A 20,491-nucleotide genomic window follows, 5' to 3' on the forward strand; every position below is an offset into this window, starting at 1 on the left:
TCTCCATGCTACTTTTCACACTTTTCATGTATTTCGGCGAACGCCCACGTTTTGGATCCACGGGTCACAGCAGCTCACGTTAGATCACCATTGGCTGTGTCCTTGCAACAAGCACAGAGGCACCCTGCCAGGTGTCATGACCTGGATACGTCCGAATGGGCAGAACGCTCCACATCCCCGCCCCCCCCCAAAGAGCACTTTTCTACTGGGCGGACCAGCAGCCCGGAGCACATCATCACAACCTGAGCTACTGGTGCGAGGGGGCTGCCTCGCCAAGCGTTGAGTGGCGGTGGCTCACGTCCGATCATCAGGTGGGAAAACCACAGCAAGAAAATTTTAGCTGAAGTGGTTTTCCTACCTGATGATGATGATTGCTCGTGTTGCAATCGAAACGTCGTGATTTATTTTATTTTATACCTACGTGACTTTACCGAAAGAACCAAAGAGAAGGAATGTAACACCAATGTGGTGATGGGAATCACATGTTTTACAGTCACCAGTTTTGTTTTGTGTATTGGCGAATGTATATTCCAGTTCGCTGATAGATGGCAAATTAAGGCCATAGTGTGTACAATTTGATTGAAGGACTTGTGTGTTCGTCTTGGTGTTGTCTGCTAGTTTTTTTTGCTGTTTTATTGCCTTTCAGAAACTTTGGAATGTATTATCCAATTAGAAGTCATGCTATTTTCCTCGCCTGGTATGTAGGAGATCCCGACCAGACGCCTGCTGTATATTTAGAGTTTGCGTGTCTCTCTTTTCCCGTGGTCGTGTGGATGTTTTCTCCGGCTCCTCCGGCTTTTCCCCTCCACATTTAGAAACATTTATGGCAGTAAAGTAATATTATCTTGCAAAATAAGATGTTGCTGCCGTAAATGTCAAAATGATAAGCCACTTTGTTGAGCTATCACAATGGGCAAGGTTGCTTCTTAAAAACAAGTTAATAGCTCAGTGGGTTTTGCCTGATAGAATGGGGATGGTTTAGTTCCAGTTTTATGGTTTAGGTGATTTGTTTGCCTTGTACTTTGCGCTACTGTCGTGTTTTTGTATTGCTTGTTGGTGTACGTTCTTACCCGCCCCTACTGAACCATCTGTGGAAAAGAGCTTTATAGCTCATCGGATTCATCCTGGAGTATACTTACTCTGATTCAGGTCTTTTAATTGTGCACAGCTGCCAAAGCAGGAGCATTGCGATGTTAACGATAACCCTCGCGTCAATAGGGAAATCTCGCAGCAGCAGCGCGAGAGACGTTCCACGGGGGAACTGCTGATGAGCCCAAGCAGATCGAGGTCGCTACACCGAGACAGTGTCTCCCCAGGTAAGATGGCCGCCCCGCTCACGCGAAGCTTCCCCAGGTAAGATGGCCGTCCCACGCACACGGGCGCACGCGAAATCTTCCCCAGGTAAGATGGCCGTCCCACGCACACGGGCGCACGCGAAATCTTCCCCAGGTAAGATGGTCGTCCCACGCACACGCGAAATCTTCCCCACGGTAAGATGGCCGCCCACGCACACGGGCGCACGCAAATCCCTATGGCCGGCCCCGCTCAAGGTGAAGCTTCCCCAGGTAAGATGGCGGGCCCGCGCACACGAACCTGGTGAGGCTAAGAGGGGTGCGTGCGAGGCTATACCACGTGACCCGCACTCACCGGATCCTCACTGCTGCACGACACCACGTGACGGAGCTTCACTGGCGGCATGCTCGAGACGGAGAGGGAGGAGGCTGAGGTGAGGGGAGGGGGTGGGGGGCGCGCGCGCGCACCCCAAGTCCCGCCTCTCGCGTGGCGTCGCGAGACTTCGGTTGTTTGGTTGTGGCGAGGGAGACCCAAACCTCCCCCTCCTCCACTTCACGGAGCGCGCGCGCGCGGGGTGAAGGAGAGCGCGATGGGAGAGAGGCGGTGAGGGACAGCCGCGAGGGGACTGGGAAGTGCCGAGCTCCGCTCTACGGCGCGAAGCGAGGAAGGTCCCCCCGAGGGGGGGGGGGGTAGGAGCGTACGAGGTGAGAGGGGGGGGGATGAGCGCGGACTCCTGCCCCCCGTTACTGCGAGTCGCGATGAAGGTGGAAGCAGTGGAAGCAGCAGTGGAAGCAGCAGCGCGCGCGCAACCCCCCTCAATGTTTGCTTCGCGTACAGCGGAAGTGACGTCGCCGCGACCCCTCCCGGTTCGCTTTTCCCGCGTTTTTTCTGGCGTCGGAGGGGGTCACGTGGGGTACCCCCCCCCCGCCCCCCTTTTCTCCCTCCGCCTCGCGCGGGGAAGGGTGGGGGGGGCCTCTGTGTCCCGGGGAGGGAGGTGTCACGTGGGCCAACCCCTTCCCTCTGTCCGCGGGGGGGGGTGTCACGTGGGCGAACTGATCAACGTGGACGCGTGCTGAATGAACTAATCAACATGGACGTGTGCTGAATGAACTCGCCAACGTCGATGCGCGCTGAATGAACTAACCAACATGGACGTGCTCTAAATGAACTAACCAACATGGATGCGCGCTGAACGAACTGATCAACATGGACGCGTGGTAAATGAACTAATCAACATGGACGTGCTCTAAATGAACTCACCAATCTGGACGCGCGCTGAACGAACTGATCAGCGTGGACGCGCGTTGGATTGGTGGCGGTGAACGTCGTCACCTTGATGAAGCGCTCAGACGCGAACCCTAGACGGCTCAGAGTGAGGCAGCCACATACCTGTCAACCCCTTATCAGTGCCCTACCTTATTACAGACCAAATACGACCTTATTGGTCACCCCCCGTACCCTTATAAATCTCAACGTTCATCCTACAATGTCGTATCACAAGGGGAGAAACACAAACAAAGACAATTTGTTTTGCCTGTATTGAAATGGCGACACCGTGTGAACCTGAATAAACTAAATTTCCCTGTACAACAATACGGGGTAAAGGGGCCGTCCATAAATGACGTCACGCACCTGGGGTGGGGGGGGGGTCAGACATTTGTGACGATGCGTGACGATGGGGGGTAGTTTGAGAAATGTGACGTCACATCAAAGTGCGCAACTTTAAATAAATATAGGCAACACGTTCTACTTAATTAAATAGACTTTTTAATAAATATTTTCTCCTCCAACATCAGAGTGCAGCGCCACATTAAATACGCACTACACTGACAATAGTTTAAAGCGATTTGAAGCATGTTCTTTTTTTTGGAGCGGGGGGAGGGGGCAGAGCTTTGTGACGTCATATTTGAGGGGGGGTCTGACTTTGTGACGCCGTATGACGAGGGGGGGGGGGTCAAAAATCGTCAAAAATCGCGTGACGTCATTTATGGGCGGCCCCAAACCGTATGGGTTGACAGGTATACAGCCCCCTCACAGCGATAGCTCCGGTTGTGATGATGCACTCCGTTAATTGAACCTCTTCTACTGGACATCTGTGAAAAATACTTTATAGCTCATCGGATTCCTAGAGTATAAATACATGTTCTGATTCTTCTAGAACAACATTGATGCCATATCCCAGTTGCACACGTTGTTTCCAATTGCACGGCGAGTCAGAGGCATTCCCTGTTCATAATAGAATGGGGGGGGGGGGGTTTGGGTTAGATCGTGTAAATATAAATGTGTCGTTAAACCCGCCACCACCACACGACAGAACGTAACAAAACGTGCCAATTGGTTCCTACTTCAGCACACCGGTTGTGTGTTGGAGAGTAAACCCACCACAACAATGTATGTACCGTGACGTTTCACTGGTGATTACAACAACAAGCTTCATCAGGCGATTTGCCACAATTCTGAGAAAGTCTTCCTGTTTTCAGTCTTCAATAGAGTAAATTGATGTCATCACTGTGAGCCTATCGGTGCGAAGATCAGAGTAGGGGGAGGGTTAATGTAAATCTGTTTGGTTATTACCTGTGAATCTGAGCATCTCTTGAGGAGCGCCAGTGAAGACATCAATGTAATAACCGATTAACGCCGAGTTTCTACAGCTTCCTGGTTTTAAGCTCCTGCCTACAAAATAAATATGGACTCTATTGTATGTAGTATAGAGTCAGTAGATACGACTGATGCTATTGTATGTAAGGTTTTTATGCCTACACACCCTACATACAATAGTCAGTAGATATTGCTGACTATATTTAGATACTACTGACTATATAGATACTACTATTGGGTAAACTTTTTTATAGATACTACTGTTGGATCAATTTTTTCTAACTTTTGATTCAGGCCTTGTGAAAGGCTCTCATAATTTAGTTGACGGACAAACGGAACGTCAGGCTTTGATTATAGAAGTATCCTCCCCATTCATTCTGTTCACCATGCGGTGTGTACAGGGATGTCCTCTGTCTCCGACACTAACTAACATCATCTTTTTCCACGTAGTTCGAGAAGACTTCCGTGGCTGTACCAGTGGAATTTACATCTGCTACAGCATATACAATGAGTAGGCTGATCGATGCCCTGGGTGTGGTCGAGGGATGTTCTGGCTCCCTCGTGGTCGACCACGTTGTACGCCGATGGTCTGTTGATTGCTGCCCACCCTTTGAACCTGGAGCATGCCACTAAGAGATGGGGACCATGAGCCCATCAAAACTAAGCACCTGCCTTGGTATGCTGTGTCATCAAACGCTCCACCCCCTCAAATGCCTCACGAATTAATGGGGGCAGGTGATAGAACGTGGATAAGTTTCAGTACCCTGGGGCAGTGTGCTTTTGACCAATGGTGTTTTGACAGCGGATGTCTCACTCCAAATCGGTCGAGAGGCATTATCTTTTCATTGGCTGCATTACGCTGCTTTGTGGAAGCTACCTGGTCTGTCACTCCACACAAAGCTTTGGGTCATCTCGTCCACGGTCATGCCCTCCCTTTCCTATGCTTGTGAAACGTGGACCCCCCCCCCCACTAATGGCACATCTTCGCTGGTTAGAAACATTTAGTCTGGCCTGCCTACAATCCATCCTGGGATTAACCAGGCTGGATGGCGTGAGGAGCTCACAGATCCTTGAAGGATCTGGATACCGTCCCCTTCAGTGAGCTCCTCCGGCCGCAGTGAATCAGATGTATTATAAACTAAAACTAAACTTTGTTTTGAACTAAATTGTTTTTATTTTACCAGGTAAGGTCCCCACTGAGCTATATGGCTATTTTTTTCAGCAACAACCTGACCACACAAACGATATCTCAATGAAGTGGCTCATCATGTGGACATTTCTAGCAGCCAAATATTCTAAATGCGTGATATTGATCCTTAATGCGGAGGGAAAAACCGCATTACCACGGGGAGAAACATGCAAACTCCCAAATATACAGCAGGCGTCGTGGTCGGGACTGAACCTACGACCGCCTGTATACCTGGCTAAGGAATTAACATATCCTAGCCACCGTGTCACCCTTTATCAGGAGAGCAGTGGTGCAGTGGTTAGCGTGCTGCGCTATGAACCTCGCGATCCGAGTTAAATTCCCACTCAGCCAATATTCGAAGAATACTGTATTTGATCCGGTCCTGGACCTCCCCTAGGTCGACTCAGCCATTGATGGGTACCTGATGCAGTGTGGTGCTGGCCACCCACTCCTCGTGTGCCATGCCGGCTTCAATTGTATCGGCTATAGTGTGAGTCAGGTTCTCTCTACTGCTTTTGTGTCTGCAGGATCAGGCTCTCTCCACTGATGCTGTTTGTCTGCAGGGTCAGGCTCTCTCCACTGCTGCTATGTCTGCAGGATTAGGCTCTCTCCACTGCTGATGTGTCTGCAGGGTCAGGCTCTCCCCACTGCTGGTGTGTCTCTGTAGGGTCAGGCTTTCTCCACTGCTGATGTGTCTCTGTAGGGTCAGGCTCTCTCCACTGCTGCTGTGTCTCTACGGAGTCAGACTCTCTCCACTGCTGCTGTGTCTCTGCAGGGTCAATCTCTCTCCACTGTTACTGCCGCGATGCTGCCCACGCCGAGGTGGCAGGGTTGGGAGGGCCGCGTCTACGAGCCCAGTGAGGATTCCTTCCTGCTCATGGCGGCGCTGGAGGGCGACGCAGAGCGACTCCGTAGCAGCCGGTACCCCTCCACTGTGTACGGTGTATGTGTGTACTGTCTGTGTGTGTACTATGTGTACTGTCTGTGTGTGTACTATGTGTACTGTCTGTGTGTGTACTATGTGTACTGTCTGTGTGTGTACTATGTGTACTGTCTGTGTGTGTACTATGTGTACTGTCTGTGTGTGTGCTATGTGTACTGTCTGTGTGTGTACTATGTGTACTGTCTGTGTGTGTACTATGTGTACTGTCTGTGTGTGTACTATGTGTACTGTCTGTGTGTGTACTATGTGTACTGTCTGTGTGTGTACTATGTGTACTGTCTGTGTGTGTGCTATGTGTACTGTCTGTGTGTGTACTATGTGTACTGTCTGTGTGTGTACTATGTGTACTGTCTGTGTGTGTACTATGTGTACTGCCTGTGTGTGTACTATGTGTACTGTCTGTGTGTGTACTATGTGTACTGTCTGTGTGTGTACTATGTGTACTGTCTGTGTGTGTACTATGTACTCTCTGTGTGTGTGCTATGTGTACTCTCTGTGTGTGTGCTATGTGTACTGTCTGTGTGTGTACTATGTACTGTCTGTGTGTGTACTATGTACTGTCTGTGTGTGCACTATGTGTACTGTCTGTGTGTGTACTATGTGTACTGTCTGTGTGTGTACTATGTGTACTGTCTGTGGGTGTACTATGTGTACTGTCTGTGGGTGTACTATGTGTACTGTCTGTGTGCTATGTGTACTGTCTGTGTGTGTACTATGTGTGCTGTCTGTGTGTGTACTATGTGTACTGTCTGTGTGTGTACTTTGTGTACTGTCTGTGTGTGTACTATGTGTACTGTCTGTGTGTGTACTATGTGTACAGTCTGTGTGTGTACTATGTGTACTGTCTGTGTGTGTACTATGTGTACTGTCTGTGGGTGTACTATGTGTACTGTCTGTGGGTGTACTATGTGTACTGTCTGTGTGTGTACTATGTGTACTGTCTGTGTGTGTACTATGTGTACTGTCTGTGTGTGTACTATGTGTACTGTCTGTGTGTGTACTATGTGTACTGTCTGTGTGTGTACTATGTGTACTGTCTGTGTGTGTGCTATGTGTACTGTCTGTGTGTGTGCTATGTGTACTGTCTGTGTGAGTACTATGTGTACTGTCTGTGTGTGTACTATGTGTACTGTCTGTGTGTGTACTATGTGTACTGTCTGTGTGTGTACTATGTGTACTGTCTGTGTGTGTACTTTGTGTACTGTGTGTGTACTATGTGTACTGTCTGTGTGTGTACTATGTGTACTGTCTGTGTGTGTACTATGTGTACTGTCTGTGTGTGTACTATGTGTACTGTCTGTGTGTGTACTATGTGTACTGTCTGTGTGTGTACTATGTACTGTCTGTGTGTGTACTATGTATACTGTCTGTGTGTGTACTATGTGTACTGTCTGTGTGTGTACTATGTGTACTGTCTGTGTGTGTGCTATGTGTACTGCCTGTGTGTGTACTTTGTGTACTGTCTGTGTACTATGTGTACTGTCTGTGTGTGTACTATGTGTACTGTCTGTGTGTGTACTATGTGTACTGTCTGTGTGTGTACTATGTGTACTGTCTGTGTGTGTACTATGTGTACTGTCTGTGTGTGTACTATGTGTACTGTCTGTGTACTATGTGTACTGTCTGTGTGTGTACTATGTGTACTGTCTGTGTGTGTACTATGTGTACTGTCTGTGTGTGTACTTTGTGTACTGTCTGTGTACTATGTGTACTGTCTGTGTGTGTACTATGTGTACTGTCTGTGTGTGTACTATGTGTACTGTCTGTGTGTGTACTATGTGTACTGTCTGTGTGTGTACTATGTGTACTGTCTGTGTGTGTACTATGTGTACTGTCTGTGTGTGTACTATGTGTACTGTCTGTGTGTGTACTATGTACTGTCTGTGTGTGTACTATGTATACTGTCTGTGTGTGTACTGTGTGTACTGTTTGTGTGTGTGCTATGTGTACTGTCTGTGTGTGTACTATGTGTACTGTCTGTGTGTGTGCTATGTGTACTGTCTGTGTGTGTACTATGTGTACTGTCTGTGTGTGTACTATGTGCACTGTCTGTGTGTGTACTATGTGTACTGTCTGTGTGTGTACTTTGTGTACTGTCTGTGTGTGTACTATGTACTCTCTGTGTGTGTGCTATGTGTACTGTCTGTGTGTGTGCTATGTGTACTGTCTGTGTGTGTACTATGTGTACTGTCTGTGTGTGTACTATGTGTACTGTCTGTGTGTGTACTTTGTACTGTCTGTGTGTGTACTATGTGTACTGTCTGTGTGTGTACTTTGTGTACTGCCTGTGTGTGTACTATGTGTACTGTCTGTGTGTGTACTATGTGTACTGTCTGTGTGTGTACTATGTGTACTGTCTGTGTGTGTACTGTGTGTACTGTTTGTACTCTGTGTGTGTACGGTGTGTCTACTGTCTGTGTGTACTGTGTGTTTTGTGTGTGTTGTGTGTATTGTCTGTGTGTGTACTGTGTGTACGTTTACTGTGTGTACTGTGTGCATAATGTATGTGTACTGTGTGTACCGTGTGTGTACTGTGTGAACTGTTTGTGTACTGTATCTACTGTGTGTGTACTGTGTGAACTGTATGTGTGTACTGTCTATGTGTGTACTGTGTGCGTGTACTGTGTATACTGTGTGCGCGTGTACAGTGTGTGTGCTGTGTGAATTGTGTATACTGTGTTTGTGTGTATTGTATGTATGTAGTGGGAAGCAGTAGTGTAGCAGTTAGCGCGCTGCGCTACGAACCTGGTGATCCGGGTTCGACTCCTTCTCATGGCCAATTATCTGAACCAGTTCTGGGCATCCCCTAGGTCGACTCAGCCTCAAATGAGGACCTGGTGCAATGTGTAAACATCGCCAAGAGGAAGCCAAAGTCGGCCGGGTGTGGTGTTGGCCACACACTCCCTCGTATGCTATGCCGGTCTTCATATGTGCTCGCTAACAGCGCTTGCCCCAACAGTCTGTTACAGGCTATATGAGGGATCTTTGTTTTGTATGTATGTGTACTGTGTATGTACTGTGTGCACTATTTATGTGTCCTGCTTGTGTGTACTTTGTATGTACTGTGTATGTGTGTACTGTGTGTCTTCTGTGTATTATACTGTGTGTGTGTATTGTCTGTGTGCTGTGTGTGTGGGAGCAGTGGCACGCTGTGTTGCGAACCTGGCGATCCAATTTCGATACCCGCTCATGACCACTAATACCGGTGACGATCATCTGAACTGGCCCTGGGCCTCCTCCTCTAGGTTGACTCAGCCTCAAATGAGTACCTGGTGCGGTGGTGTGTAAACATCATCACCCACTCAATCGGTTCTCGCTAGCAGCACTTTCCCCTTTGTCTTTGTGGGTCAAGGCCTCTGATTTGCCTGGAGGTTGGCTCTGGGTCCGGAGTCATCTCCTGCTTTGTTGCTTCTATCCTGGGCTCCGCAACGAGCTACCTGTGAGGAGACTCCTGCATCGCCACCAACATCAACACCATCACCACCAACATTACCAACAACACCACCAACATCAACAATATCACCAACAATGCCATCACCACCATCGCCAACACCTATATCAACATCAACACCACCACCAACATCGACACCATCATCAACACCATCACCAACATCACCAATATCCGCACCATCACCAACACCAACACATATATCACCAACATCCACACCACCATCACCAACAATGCCACCACCATCAGCGGTTAGCACTACCGCTTTGCTACGAACCGAGCCACCCGAGTTTAATTCCCGCTCACGGCCCAACACCAGTGACGATTATCTGAACCACTTCTGGGCCTCCCCTAGATGGACTGGTGTGTGGTAAATATCGCTACTGGGGAGACAAAGGCGTCCGGGCGTGGTGCTGGCCTTGTTTGCCTTCATAGACACTGCTACTCGCTAACAGCATTTGCCCCGAACAGTCTGTTAAGGCTACACTGGGGGATCTTTGACTTGTCTTGTGACACAGGTTGAGAGTAATTTATAGTGGGTCCCCTTGGTTTACAATGCCATCGATTTAACGATGTTTCGATAATGAATGATCTGCCTCTCCATAGGGTCCCATTGTTTTTATTAACGATACATTTTGGATTTAACGATACGTTTCACGATATCACGCAGACCCGCCTATTTCAGCCAATCAGAGCGCTCCTAAGTGGACTTGGCAGCCGACAACCATCAGCAACGCCCTTTTTTTATAAGCGTTTTGAGAGTGACTGGCTGCAAGCTTTTGAATCGTTTTATACTATGCTCTATTTATGCACCTTTTTACACACCATTTGTTCATTATATTATTTATCCTTGTTTCTATTAATAGCAATGCTTTAATATGCTCTCATAACGTTTGTTTATTAAAATTGAGTGTTTAAATATTACAAGATATGTGTTTAGGGTTAAAAAGGGCAACTTACGATCGTCTTGGAACAAATTAAGCCCTTTAACGTACATTTTCTATGTTCCATTAACGATAACTTCAATCAATGATAGTTTTAGTGGAATAAACTAATACCATTAATCGGGGGACTACTGTAATAGTGATGATGATGATGATAATCTCACCTTGTAGCGCAGCAGTGTATATGCACGTGGGTTTTCACTGGGCATTAATTGGCTGAGAAAATATCTTCAGACTTAGAGGACTGCAGAGCTTGGGACAGTCGTCGTGCTCATAGAGAGAGAGAAGAGAGAGATCCACACTCGGAGGCATGAGGAGGAGAAGGAGGAACCACAGATGAGTGGGAAGGCAGCAGCCACAGTGAAGCTGTGTGCTTCACTGTGGTTGCATGCTTCACTGTGATTGTGTGGCTGTGTGCTTCGCTGTGGCTGTGTGCTTCGCTGTGGTTGTGTGTCTGTGTGCTTCACTGTGGCTGTGTGGTTCACTGTGTCTGTGTGGCTGCGTGCATCACTGCGGTTGCTCTCCGCTTCATTGTGCTGGCTATGTGCTTCAATGTGTTTGTGTGCTTCACTGTAGCTGCGTGCTCTAATGTGGTTGTGTGTGTGTTTCACTGTGGCTGTGTGCGTCACTGTGGCTGCGTGGTTTCTCCTCCAGGACCACAGACATCAATCACGATGCTGCTCACTGCACAAGCGTCACGGCCTCGCTCAACCACGTGACGCTTCAGCCGATCATCACCGACCTGGTGAGCCTCAGAATGAGTGAGCAGACACAAGGGCCCCCTTTCGATATGTCCCTTCAAATGAAAACCGCCAAGAGGGAAGTATGTGTATTGTGTGATTCTTACACTCATCCTATGACTGTGATGTGCAGTGGCCGCTCCTCCTTAGGGGTCAGAGAGACCAGAACAAAGGGTACAGATAGATCAGGCCTTAGGGGCTGAAGGGGCTAGACCTTAAGGGCTAGAGAGGCCAGATTTTAGGGGCCGGAGGGGCCAGGCCTTATGGGCTGGAGGGGCCAGGCCTTATGGGCCGGAGGGGCCAGGCCTTATGGGCCGGAGGGGCCAGGCCTTATGGGCCGGAGGGGCCACGCCTTATGGGCCGGAGGGGCCAGGCCTTATGGGCCGGAGGGGCCAGGCCTTATGGGCCGGAGGGACCAGGCTTTAGGTGCCAGAGGGGCCAGGTGATTTTTTGTTGGTCACAGTGGTTGTCGTGGTTACCGTACTGCCAGGTTCACGCGCTCCTCCCACGTCTCTCCGGCTCCGTCGACCTCCTGCTCTTCAATCCTCCCTACGTCGTCACGGAATCCAGCGAGGTGCCCCCCGAATCACCCTGTTATGCCTAGTTAAGAATTTCCACAACTATACTGGAGCCAATTGGACTTGCTGATGACCGGTACCAGCAGTGGGAAGATCAGAATCAGAATATTTGTTTATACTGGAGGAATCTGATGAGCTATAAACTTCTTATTAATTTTCTTTGGGTCTTTCGGTAAAGTCACGTAGATAGGTTCAAAGAAAATAACAAAAAACCACGACGTTTCGATCGCAACACAAGTGGTCGTCATCAGGAAAAGGGGATTAGCCTCTAAAGGCAAACTGCTTATAAATGTTTAAAAATGGGTGTAGCCCAAGTGTCAGCAGCATGGGCGGGGTAGCTAATGTTAATGTAAGGGAAGCTGCTAGAGGTGAAGGTAGTTGTTGGTAGTGATGGTGCTGGTGGTGGGCTTCCACCAATAAATGGAGTGGGCAGTAATGGTCCTGGTGGTTGGCTTCCACCAATTAAAGGGCTGCTAGAGGTGATGGTAGTTGTTGGTAGTGATTGTTCTGGTGGTGGGCTTCTACCAATTAAAGAGCTGCCAGGTCTAAAATGGAAACATTACAGCCAGTTATGACTTAAACTGGTTGAATACATCCTTCCAGTGATTGCTGAGTTTGTACCCATCTTCTTGGTTGAAATTGTGTCTAGGTCTGTATATATGGATGGCTTCATGAAATAATCTTTGTTGATAGCCAGTGGGTTTGCAAAGCACACTTCATCTTAGAGAAATCAATTTCGTGTGAACCAACCGCATTAAAACAATGATCAGCCACAACCGAGGTGTTGGTCCTACCGTGTTTCAAATCTGCCTTATGTTCACGAACACGGTCCGAGGCATGTCGCTTAGTTTCCCCAATGTAACTATTGCCGCAGACACAGCTTAGTTTGTTAGACGCCGAGGTATTGCATGTCAAGGATCACATTTGTCACCAGGGGCGGAGCCAGGATTTCAGGCCGGGGTGACATTCAATAAATGTTAATTTCAAGAATGATTAGAGAGTCAGGCTGTTGAACTAAACGCCATCGGTTGGCGACACGCTCTTGACAATGCAGTTGCAACGGAGTCCGCCAGACCGTCACAGATGGGATCAGATCACGAATTTTATGTACTGTGTTAAATCGAACCTGGATCTCGTTTGGTCTTGATTTTGGAAATCTTTTTGGTGACCCGTGCTATGTATGGCAAGGTGATGGGTTTGATTGGGTCCTCAGATGGTTCTTTCCCAACGGTTGGGGTGATAGCTTTATGGAGTGTGTAGTCTGAATATCCATTCGGACTAAACATATTTTTCACAGAAAAACACGATAGTAGTGCCAAGTACAATAAATGTAAACAAATCACGCAAAACACATACAAATACAAACAAAACCATGCCATCGTGATAAGCCTATGTGACAAGCCATTTCGTTGAGCTTTCATATGCGATCGCTAGGTCGCTAATAGCTCAGTGGGCTTTACGTGGTAAAATTTAAATAGTTTTAGTAATTTCTCGAGTGAATTGCTTACCTTGCACTCCTTTCGTGTTTGTGTATTGTGTATGTTGTAACGTTCCAACCCCGTGCCCCTTACTGGACCATCTGTGAAAAAGAGCTTTATAGTTCATCGGATTCCTCCTGCAGTATAAATAAAGAATCTGATGATTCTGATGATTCTGAGAAGGGATGCTCACAGAAACGAGCAAAACGCTGGGGCAACTAAAACGTGGCGAGGTGTCGGAGTGAGGAGCACAGGTGCTGCCATCAACCCAAAACACCTGGGTCTGTCCTGTGAGCTGTCGGCGAGCCTTCCACACTTCACGTGTAGGCCTAAAAGTGCACCAAGCCTGGCACCGACACTTTTGGCGCATGTTGTTGTGTGTAAGTTGTGTGTAAGTATGATTCTTTATACCTGTGTGTGCACTGTTTTTGTGCGTTTACTGCATGTGTGTGTGTCCTCTGTGTGTGTCTACTCTGCGTGTACTCTGTGCGTGTACTGTGTGTGCAGGTGGGGCTGGGGGACGTGTCGAGCGCATGGGCGGGTGGCGCGAGGGGTCGCGAGGTCGTGGACCGACTCCTCCCCCTCGTGGCATCGCTGCTCTCCCCCTCGGGGGCGTTCTACCTCGTGTGTGAGCAGCACAACGCCCCCGGTGAGTATGGCACACCGCTCACCACTCACTGCTCACACACACACCACTCACACTACACACACACACACTCTGCGCACACTCACTGCTCACACTCACCACTCACCATGTCACACCACACAGACACACACTCACCGCTCACACTGGTCGCTCCCACTCACAACTCGCACTGACCGCACATACTTACCACGTCACACCACACACACACACCGCTCACAATCAACACATTCACTCACCGCTCACACTTACCGCTTACACTCACTGCTCACCACAAACTACACACTCACAGCTCACGCTCATTGCTCACACTCACCACACGGGGGCGTTCTACCTTCTCTGTCAGCATCACAACGCCCCTGGTGATCATGGCACACCGCTCACACTCACTGCTCACTACTACACACACTGCTCATACCCACTCACTGCTCTCACTCACCGCATTACTACACACATACACCACACACTCACCAAATACTCACCCATCACACTCACCGCTCACATTCATCACATCACACTCATCACTCACCAAACACATAGTCAAAGCTCACCACACACACTGCTCACACCCACTGCTCACACTCACTCACTGCTCTCACTCACCGCATTACTACACACACACACATCGCACACACCACACACTCACCGCATTAGACCCACCACACACACACCGCTCGCACTCACCGCGTCACACCACTCGCACTCACCGCTCACATGCACCGCTCACACTCACAGCATCACACCATATGATCACCACACACACTCACCACATCACACCACACACATTCACCGCATGGCACTCACACACCGCTTCACACTCACTAACTCACCACACACTCACCACACATTCACCGCTTACCACACACACACACACTAGCTCAGACTCACCACACACACACCACTTACACTCACCGCATCACACCACTCAGACCACTCACACTCACCGTATTACACCACACACACACCACTCACCGCATCGCTCCACGCACACATACTCACCACTTACACCACCCACACATACCACTCACACACACCGCATCATTCCACACACCACTGAGTGTAAGCGGTGCTGTTGAAATGATGCACTTCCAGAGGCCGTGAGGTTGATGGGATGTGTAAATGCCTTTATTTTCTACGTGGAGAGAGGGATATGTGAAGCAGACACATTGTCTGCTTGTCTGTCTTGTTATTTATATTCTCCACAAAGACGCTCATGGTTACTTTGAATTACACCGCACACCACATCGTGTGATTGTGTGACTATGGCTATGTGACTGTGTGTTCACGTGACTCTTGAGTCCGCGTGTCTGTGTATCCTTGTGGCTATATCACTGTGTAGCTGTGTCCATGTTGCTGTCTAATTGGCTGTGTCCATGTGACTGTGTGTCTGTATGGCTGTATAGCTGTGTATTCATGGCATGATATGGTTGTGTTGCTGTTTGTCCATGTGTTCACGTGTCTGTGTGATTGTAGGAGAGGTGATGGCATGGTTTCGTGATCGTGGCTTCTCCTCATCCTTGGTAAACTCCCAGAGAGCGGGAACAGAAATCCTCTCTGTGCTGAGGATTGAGCGTTCGATGTCATAGAGACACACACACACACTCGGATAAACGCACACTGACTCATAGAGATGCACACAACAACCGCCATTTGCCACTGAGTGGCAGTGATGACACCATGGCGCTTGTACCAAGGATATGTGCACTGTAAGGCCACTTGAAGTGTCGAAGGCTTGCTGGCAGGTCACAGGACAGACCCAAGTGCCGTGGGTTGACTGACTTAGATGACTGGCAAATGCGCCACCTGTGCCCCCTACTGTGACAACTCTGTTTTATCCGCCCGGCGCTCTGCTCGTTGTTGTGAGCATCGCTCCTCCGCCCTCCGCAGTTGTGAGGGCGACTGTCTCCAATTGCCCAGTAGCGTCCTTCATGAGCCTCCTCCACAGAGGCCGATACACCGTCGGTACCAGTCAACGGCAAGTCCACTCAACTCCATATCCTCTTGTACCACAAGAGTAAATCTCTTCTCCAGCCTGTGTCATGCTCATTTAGCTCCCTCTATCCAGCTGACCAAAAGCTGTTTGGGCATGCGGTGTCTTGGCATGCAGGCTACATGCTCGAGCCAATGCAGCCTTGCCTGCCGGAGTAGCTCACTGATGGGATTGTCTAGATCTTTCAAGGAATTGTAAGGTCCTCACACAATCCAGCTTGGTTAAACCCAGGATGGATCATAGACAGGCCAACCTGAATATTTGTAACTAGCACAGATGTTCCATTAGGGAGGTCCACGTTTCACAAGCATAGAGAAGACAGTGCATGATTGTGGCCAAGAAGACCCGCAGCTTCGTGTGGAGCAACAGACCAGGTAGCTTCCACACAGCGTTACGCAGCCGATGATAAAATGTCGCTTAACTGATTCGCAGTGAGACCTGTGCCGTCAAATCGGAGCTGGTCATAAGCACACTGCCCAAGTATGAAAAGCTATCTACTCTCTCCATAAACGCCCCATCATCAATGGGGAGTTGAGACAGAGTGTTTGATGACACAAAATACCACTGCTGTAGCAGACAGAGAATATGGTGTCCGTGCAGGACCACCATGGCCTGAAACGACAGGGCTCTGCAAGACTCTCTTCAGCATGCCTGGGGTCCCTAGGTGGACACCCTCCACCGCAGTGGAATAATGGCAGCTGCATTTTACAGATGACATGCCGAGTAGGCATATCAGCTCCACAGTAGGTCTTGGTGTCAAAGATATTGGCCCACATCTAGGGTTGGAGTAAGCCAGAAAACGGTATAAAGCCGGTTTACTGAATAGGACCGGCAGTCAAGCAGAAGACCTGAACACCAGCCATAATAAGACCCTGGGAACCCCCGAACCCAAAGTCCTTGTCAGGGCCAGGACCAAATGGGCCAGTGGTCGGGACCCGAGGGCCTAGGCTGGGTCGGGTCAGGCTAGCCTCCCCTAGCTCCCCCTAGCCGGAGGGCTGATATATAGAGAGTGGTCCCAGTGATTAGGACACGTTAGCCCGGAGGCTATACCTCCCCAGGGTATCGGGTGGAAGGGGCCGAGACCCCTTTGTGTCAGGGACCTTGTGTTACTGTTCTAATAAAGCACTTCGACAACGATCTGTAGTTCGTGTCTTTATTATTTATTCCCCGTCGGCCGGACAGCTACGCGTTCTCTTCACACCGACACCCCTCCACTCTCGTTCCGCGCACAGCTCGCTCACGCTCCCCCCCTGCTCCCGTGCGTTGCTGGCAGAAGGCGCACAAGGAGACAGCCTCCAGCTCGCCACGTGGCCGCTGGCGTGCAGGAGGCGCGAGACGTGGTCTCGCCTCTAGACTCCATACACTGACCCCGAGCTTCTTCCTGCTTCCCCTTATATCCCTTCTATGTCAAAAAGCCCCGCCTAGAGCCACACCCCCTTACCAACCTTCTGGATGGTTACTCACAAGAGCCCTTGAGCTCCGCCCTTGAACTTGGCGCATCCATATAATTGGCTGATGGCTGAAGCGGCGGAGCCTATCTCACCAATCATCGACCGTCGGTGAACCCTCGTATTACACTTATAAATAAACATGTTGCCTCCAGAGAAGACTTAGTTTCCATCCTTACCCACTACAGATGTATGCACACGCACCATAACTATCAGCTGAACCGTCCCCATGACGAATCACATCAGTCATGCTTCCAACCATGTAAATCAAGTCCGATCTGTGGTCCAGGCTTCCAGCCACAGATGTCATACATGGAGATTCCGTGGCACACAACTTCGCCCACAGGATCCCGCTTTTGATTTTGCCAGCTGCATGTGTAGTGACATCGCGGATGTCACTGTGTAATGCCTGCCCGAGAGAGGCACGGCGTGCAATGTATTGACATCATGGGCACCACGTATATGTGGGTGCAGTACTGGCCCTAGAGGGACTCGGTGAGCACTGACTGGCAGTCCTGGATGGCACCACGCTCTGCGTGCAGTGCCGACCCCTACAGGATAGGGTGTGAGAGTGCCGGCCATAGGAATGGGGTTACTAAGGGCCATGGCACTCTGGTTGACCCTAGAGGACAGGTGACCAGTAAAGTCGACACAGGGCTGCCAGGTGGGGGCTAGGGGTGGTCACGTGTCAGGGCCGAGATCCTGCTCGAGCGTTCTCGAAGGTGGTCGTGGCTAAGGGCGGAGCCAGCCACACCACAGAGCATATAAGCCGGGTCCCAGAGAGGGACCGGCTGCTGTGGTTATCCTGAAGAATTTATGTTTTACGTCCGAGAAGAGTCAGCAACACGTGGACCTGGACCCAAGCTGGGGTCCTGTCCGTTGTAGCTACTCCCAGTGTAGTTAGCCTGGTGGTCCATCACCATAGGTTGTTATCTGGTGAAGGGGCAGTTACCCCTTCATGTTGGTAGCAATAAATATGTGTTGCCTCCAAAGAGTACGTCTGTAACTCAGTTGAACTCCCTACAACTGGTGTCGGTAGTGGCCAAACATTCTCTAGTAAAATTAGCCATTGCAGAGTATGTCTGTGCGACGCAGACTACGTACCAGGACGTCAGACGACGACGACCTCATCCCTCAAACAGCCCCAGGGATGGCGACCCCAGAGGAGGGAGGCGAGGCGCTCTCGGCGGAGCGACGGTTCACCGCCATCGGGGAAGGAGCGCCGGACGGCGCACTCCCGCCTCGCGGAGCTCTTACAAGCCGCGGCTTCCATCGTCGCTGAGCTCCACCGCAAGGAGTAAGCGGTGGACGAGAGAGCGGGGGAGCCGCACGAGGACGCAGTTCCCGCCGCCATTTCCCATCAATCTGGAACCTCCGTGGCGCAGCCCATGCTCACGGCCGCCATCTTGTTGGAGGAGCGGAGCACGGAGCCCGCCAAATCTGAAGTTGTGTTGAGTTCACCGGTGGATGTCCCATCTCTCCGGCGACGACTGCCCCTCGTAAAATAATTTACAGCTGTTAGTGGCGACTGGGTGGTCTTCAAGCGGCAGTTCCTGACGAACGCCGACTTGGCGAGGTGGACGGAGGCGGAGGCGCTGAGAGCGCTGCCCGCCGCTCTTGATGACGATACCTTGGCAGTATTTTTCACCATCCCCCCGTCGGAGAGGGCCACGCCGACTCAAGCCTTTGACCAAATGGCGGCGATTTACGAGCCGTTGTCGTGCGCCATAAGTTCACTACGCGAATGAGAGGGGAAGCCGAGACACCCCTCGCCTTCCATAGTGCAGTTTTAGTGCTAGCGAAGGCTGCCTTTCCGAGGATGGACCACGACGGAGTCGACTCGCTGGTCCTCGAGAGATTGCTGGCTTTGGCTAAGAACCTTGACATGGTCCTGCCGGCTGTAGAGGACGATCTTTCGTCCATCAAGATTGTAAGATGTCTCCAGGCTCAACAGCTCTTGCAACGGCACAAGGCATTGGCGGTGTGTACCGCGCCCCGTGAGGGGCCGGATACACCTGAAGATGTGGAGCCCGTCCCAGCCTGCGCATTGACCCAGAGCGGATGCGGGTGAGGGGACGACATGGTGCGACGGGCGGAAGACCAGCGATGGCGGAAGGCATCTCCTCGTCCTGGGAGCAGGCTCGTCGTGTGCTACTGCTGCAGTCTGCCGCGGCATGTCTCCTCGGGCTGCCGCAACGACGCCTCCCCGGACCACCGCCGTCATCCGCCCGACCGTCTTTCGCTCCACTGCACCCGAAGGTGTTGCATGCCTAACGTCCTCTGAGGCGCCACCTGCATTGTCTCCACGGGATTTGGGAGAGGACAACCCGTTCACCTGGCCGACTACTCTTCGTGAGGAACCGGGTTGGACGGGACATTTGCATATTCCCCCCAGGACCTCCAGGGAGAGCGAGTCCACCTCCCCTGGGGGACCGGCCACAAGGACTCCATCAAAAATTATTCGGTTTTCGTGACCCCCATACACACACACTCCCACACCGTCAGTTGGTTATTGCACTCAGCAGGCCGTATCGGTTATTGGCAGAACCTAGTCTTTATTGTGCATGCGGGTGTTGTTACACAGTGAGGGTGGGAGAGGTTGGTGATGGATGGGGTTCTGAGCGTTCACATTTACTGCATTTAGTTTTTTTCTCTCGTGTTGTTCTGTACTTCTACCCTTTTCCCCGTTGTTACAGTAAATTTGTTGATAGTGTATATATTGTATTAGTGGGCTTGGGTATTTATTTGTTCATTGTTATTTTTAAGGCACACGTAGGGGTTTTACTCACTTTTAACTCACTTTTTACTCACTCTATTCGCTTTGTTACTGTGTTCGTTTTAAAGGGGGAGTTGACAGCCTGGACGGCTGAGTGCTACGAAGGGGGGGAGGGGGGTGATGTAGTGACATCGCGGATGTCACTGTGTAATGCCAGCCCCATAGAGGCACGGTGTGCGATGTATTGACATCACGGGCACCACGTATATGTGGGTGCAGTACTGGCCCTAGAGAGGCTCGGTGAGCACTGACTGGCAGTCCTGGATGGCACCACGCTCTGCGTGCAGTGCCGACCCCTACAGGATAGGGTGTAAGGGTGCCGGCCATGGGAATGGGGTTACTAAGGGTCATGGCACTCTGGTTGACCCCGAAGGACACGTGACCGGTAAAGTCGACACAGGGCCCCCAGGTGGGGGCAAGGGG

At 50.4% G+C, this 20,491-nt stretch overlaps 1 protein-coding gene across 1 annotated transcript; it reads left to right on the forward strand.

Annotated features, from left to right (window-relative positions):
• Window positions 1–1,909: 1,909 nt before the first annotated feature.
• Window positions 1,910–16,981, forward strand: HEMK2 (HemK methyltransferase 2, ETF1 glutamine and histone H4 lysine). Its single transcript, XM_032979643.2, has 7 exons — window positions 1,910–1,997; window positions 5,856–6,016; window positions 9,376–9,462; window positions 11,070–11,160; window positions 11,646–11,729; window positions 13,719–13,860; window positions 15,328–16,981. The coding sequence occupies exons 2-7, from the start codon at window positions 5,886–5,888 to the stop codon at window positions 15,438–15,440; spliced, it is 648 nt and encodes a 215-aa protein (XP_032835534.2). The 5' UTR covers window positions 1,910–1,997; window positions 5,856–5,885; the 3' UTR covers window positions 15,441–16,981.
• The last annotated feature ends 3,510 nt before the right edge of the window (window positions 16,982–20,491 follow it).

The sequence above is a fragment of the Petromyzon marinus genome, chromosome 75 (assembly GCF_048934315.1).
Source record: "Petromyzon marinus isolate PM22_M1 ecotype Great Lakes invasive population chromosome 75, UKy_Petmar_22M1.pri1.0, whole genome shotgun sequence".
Lineage (NCBI taxonomy): Eukaryota > Metazoa > Chordata > Hyperoartia > Petromyzontiformes > Petromyzontidae > Petromyzon > Petromyzon marinus.

Excerpts from the sequence above, each read along its gene's own strand:
- HEMK2 (XM_032979643.2), top strand. The coding sequence starts at position 5,886 with ATGCTGCCCACGCCGAGGTGGCAGGGTTGGGAGGGCCGCGTCTACGAG. Across the intron at positions 11,730-13,718 it reads TCGTCACGGAATCCAGCGAG|GTGGGGCTGGGGGACGTGTC; the intron begins GTGCCCCCCGAA and ends CTGTGTGTGCAG. Across the intron at positions 13,861-15,327 it reads TGAGCAGCACAACGCCCCCG|GAGAGGTGATGGCATGGTTT; the intron begins GTGAGTATGGCA and ends GTGTGATTGTAG.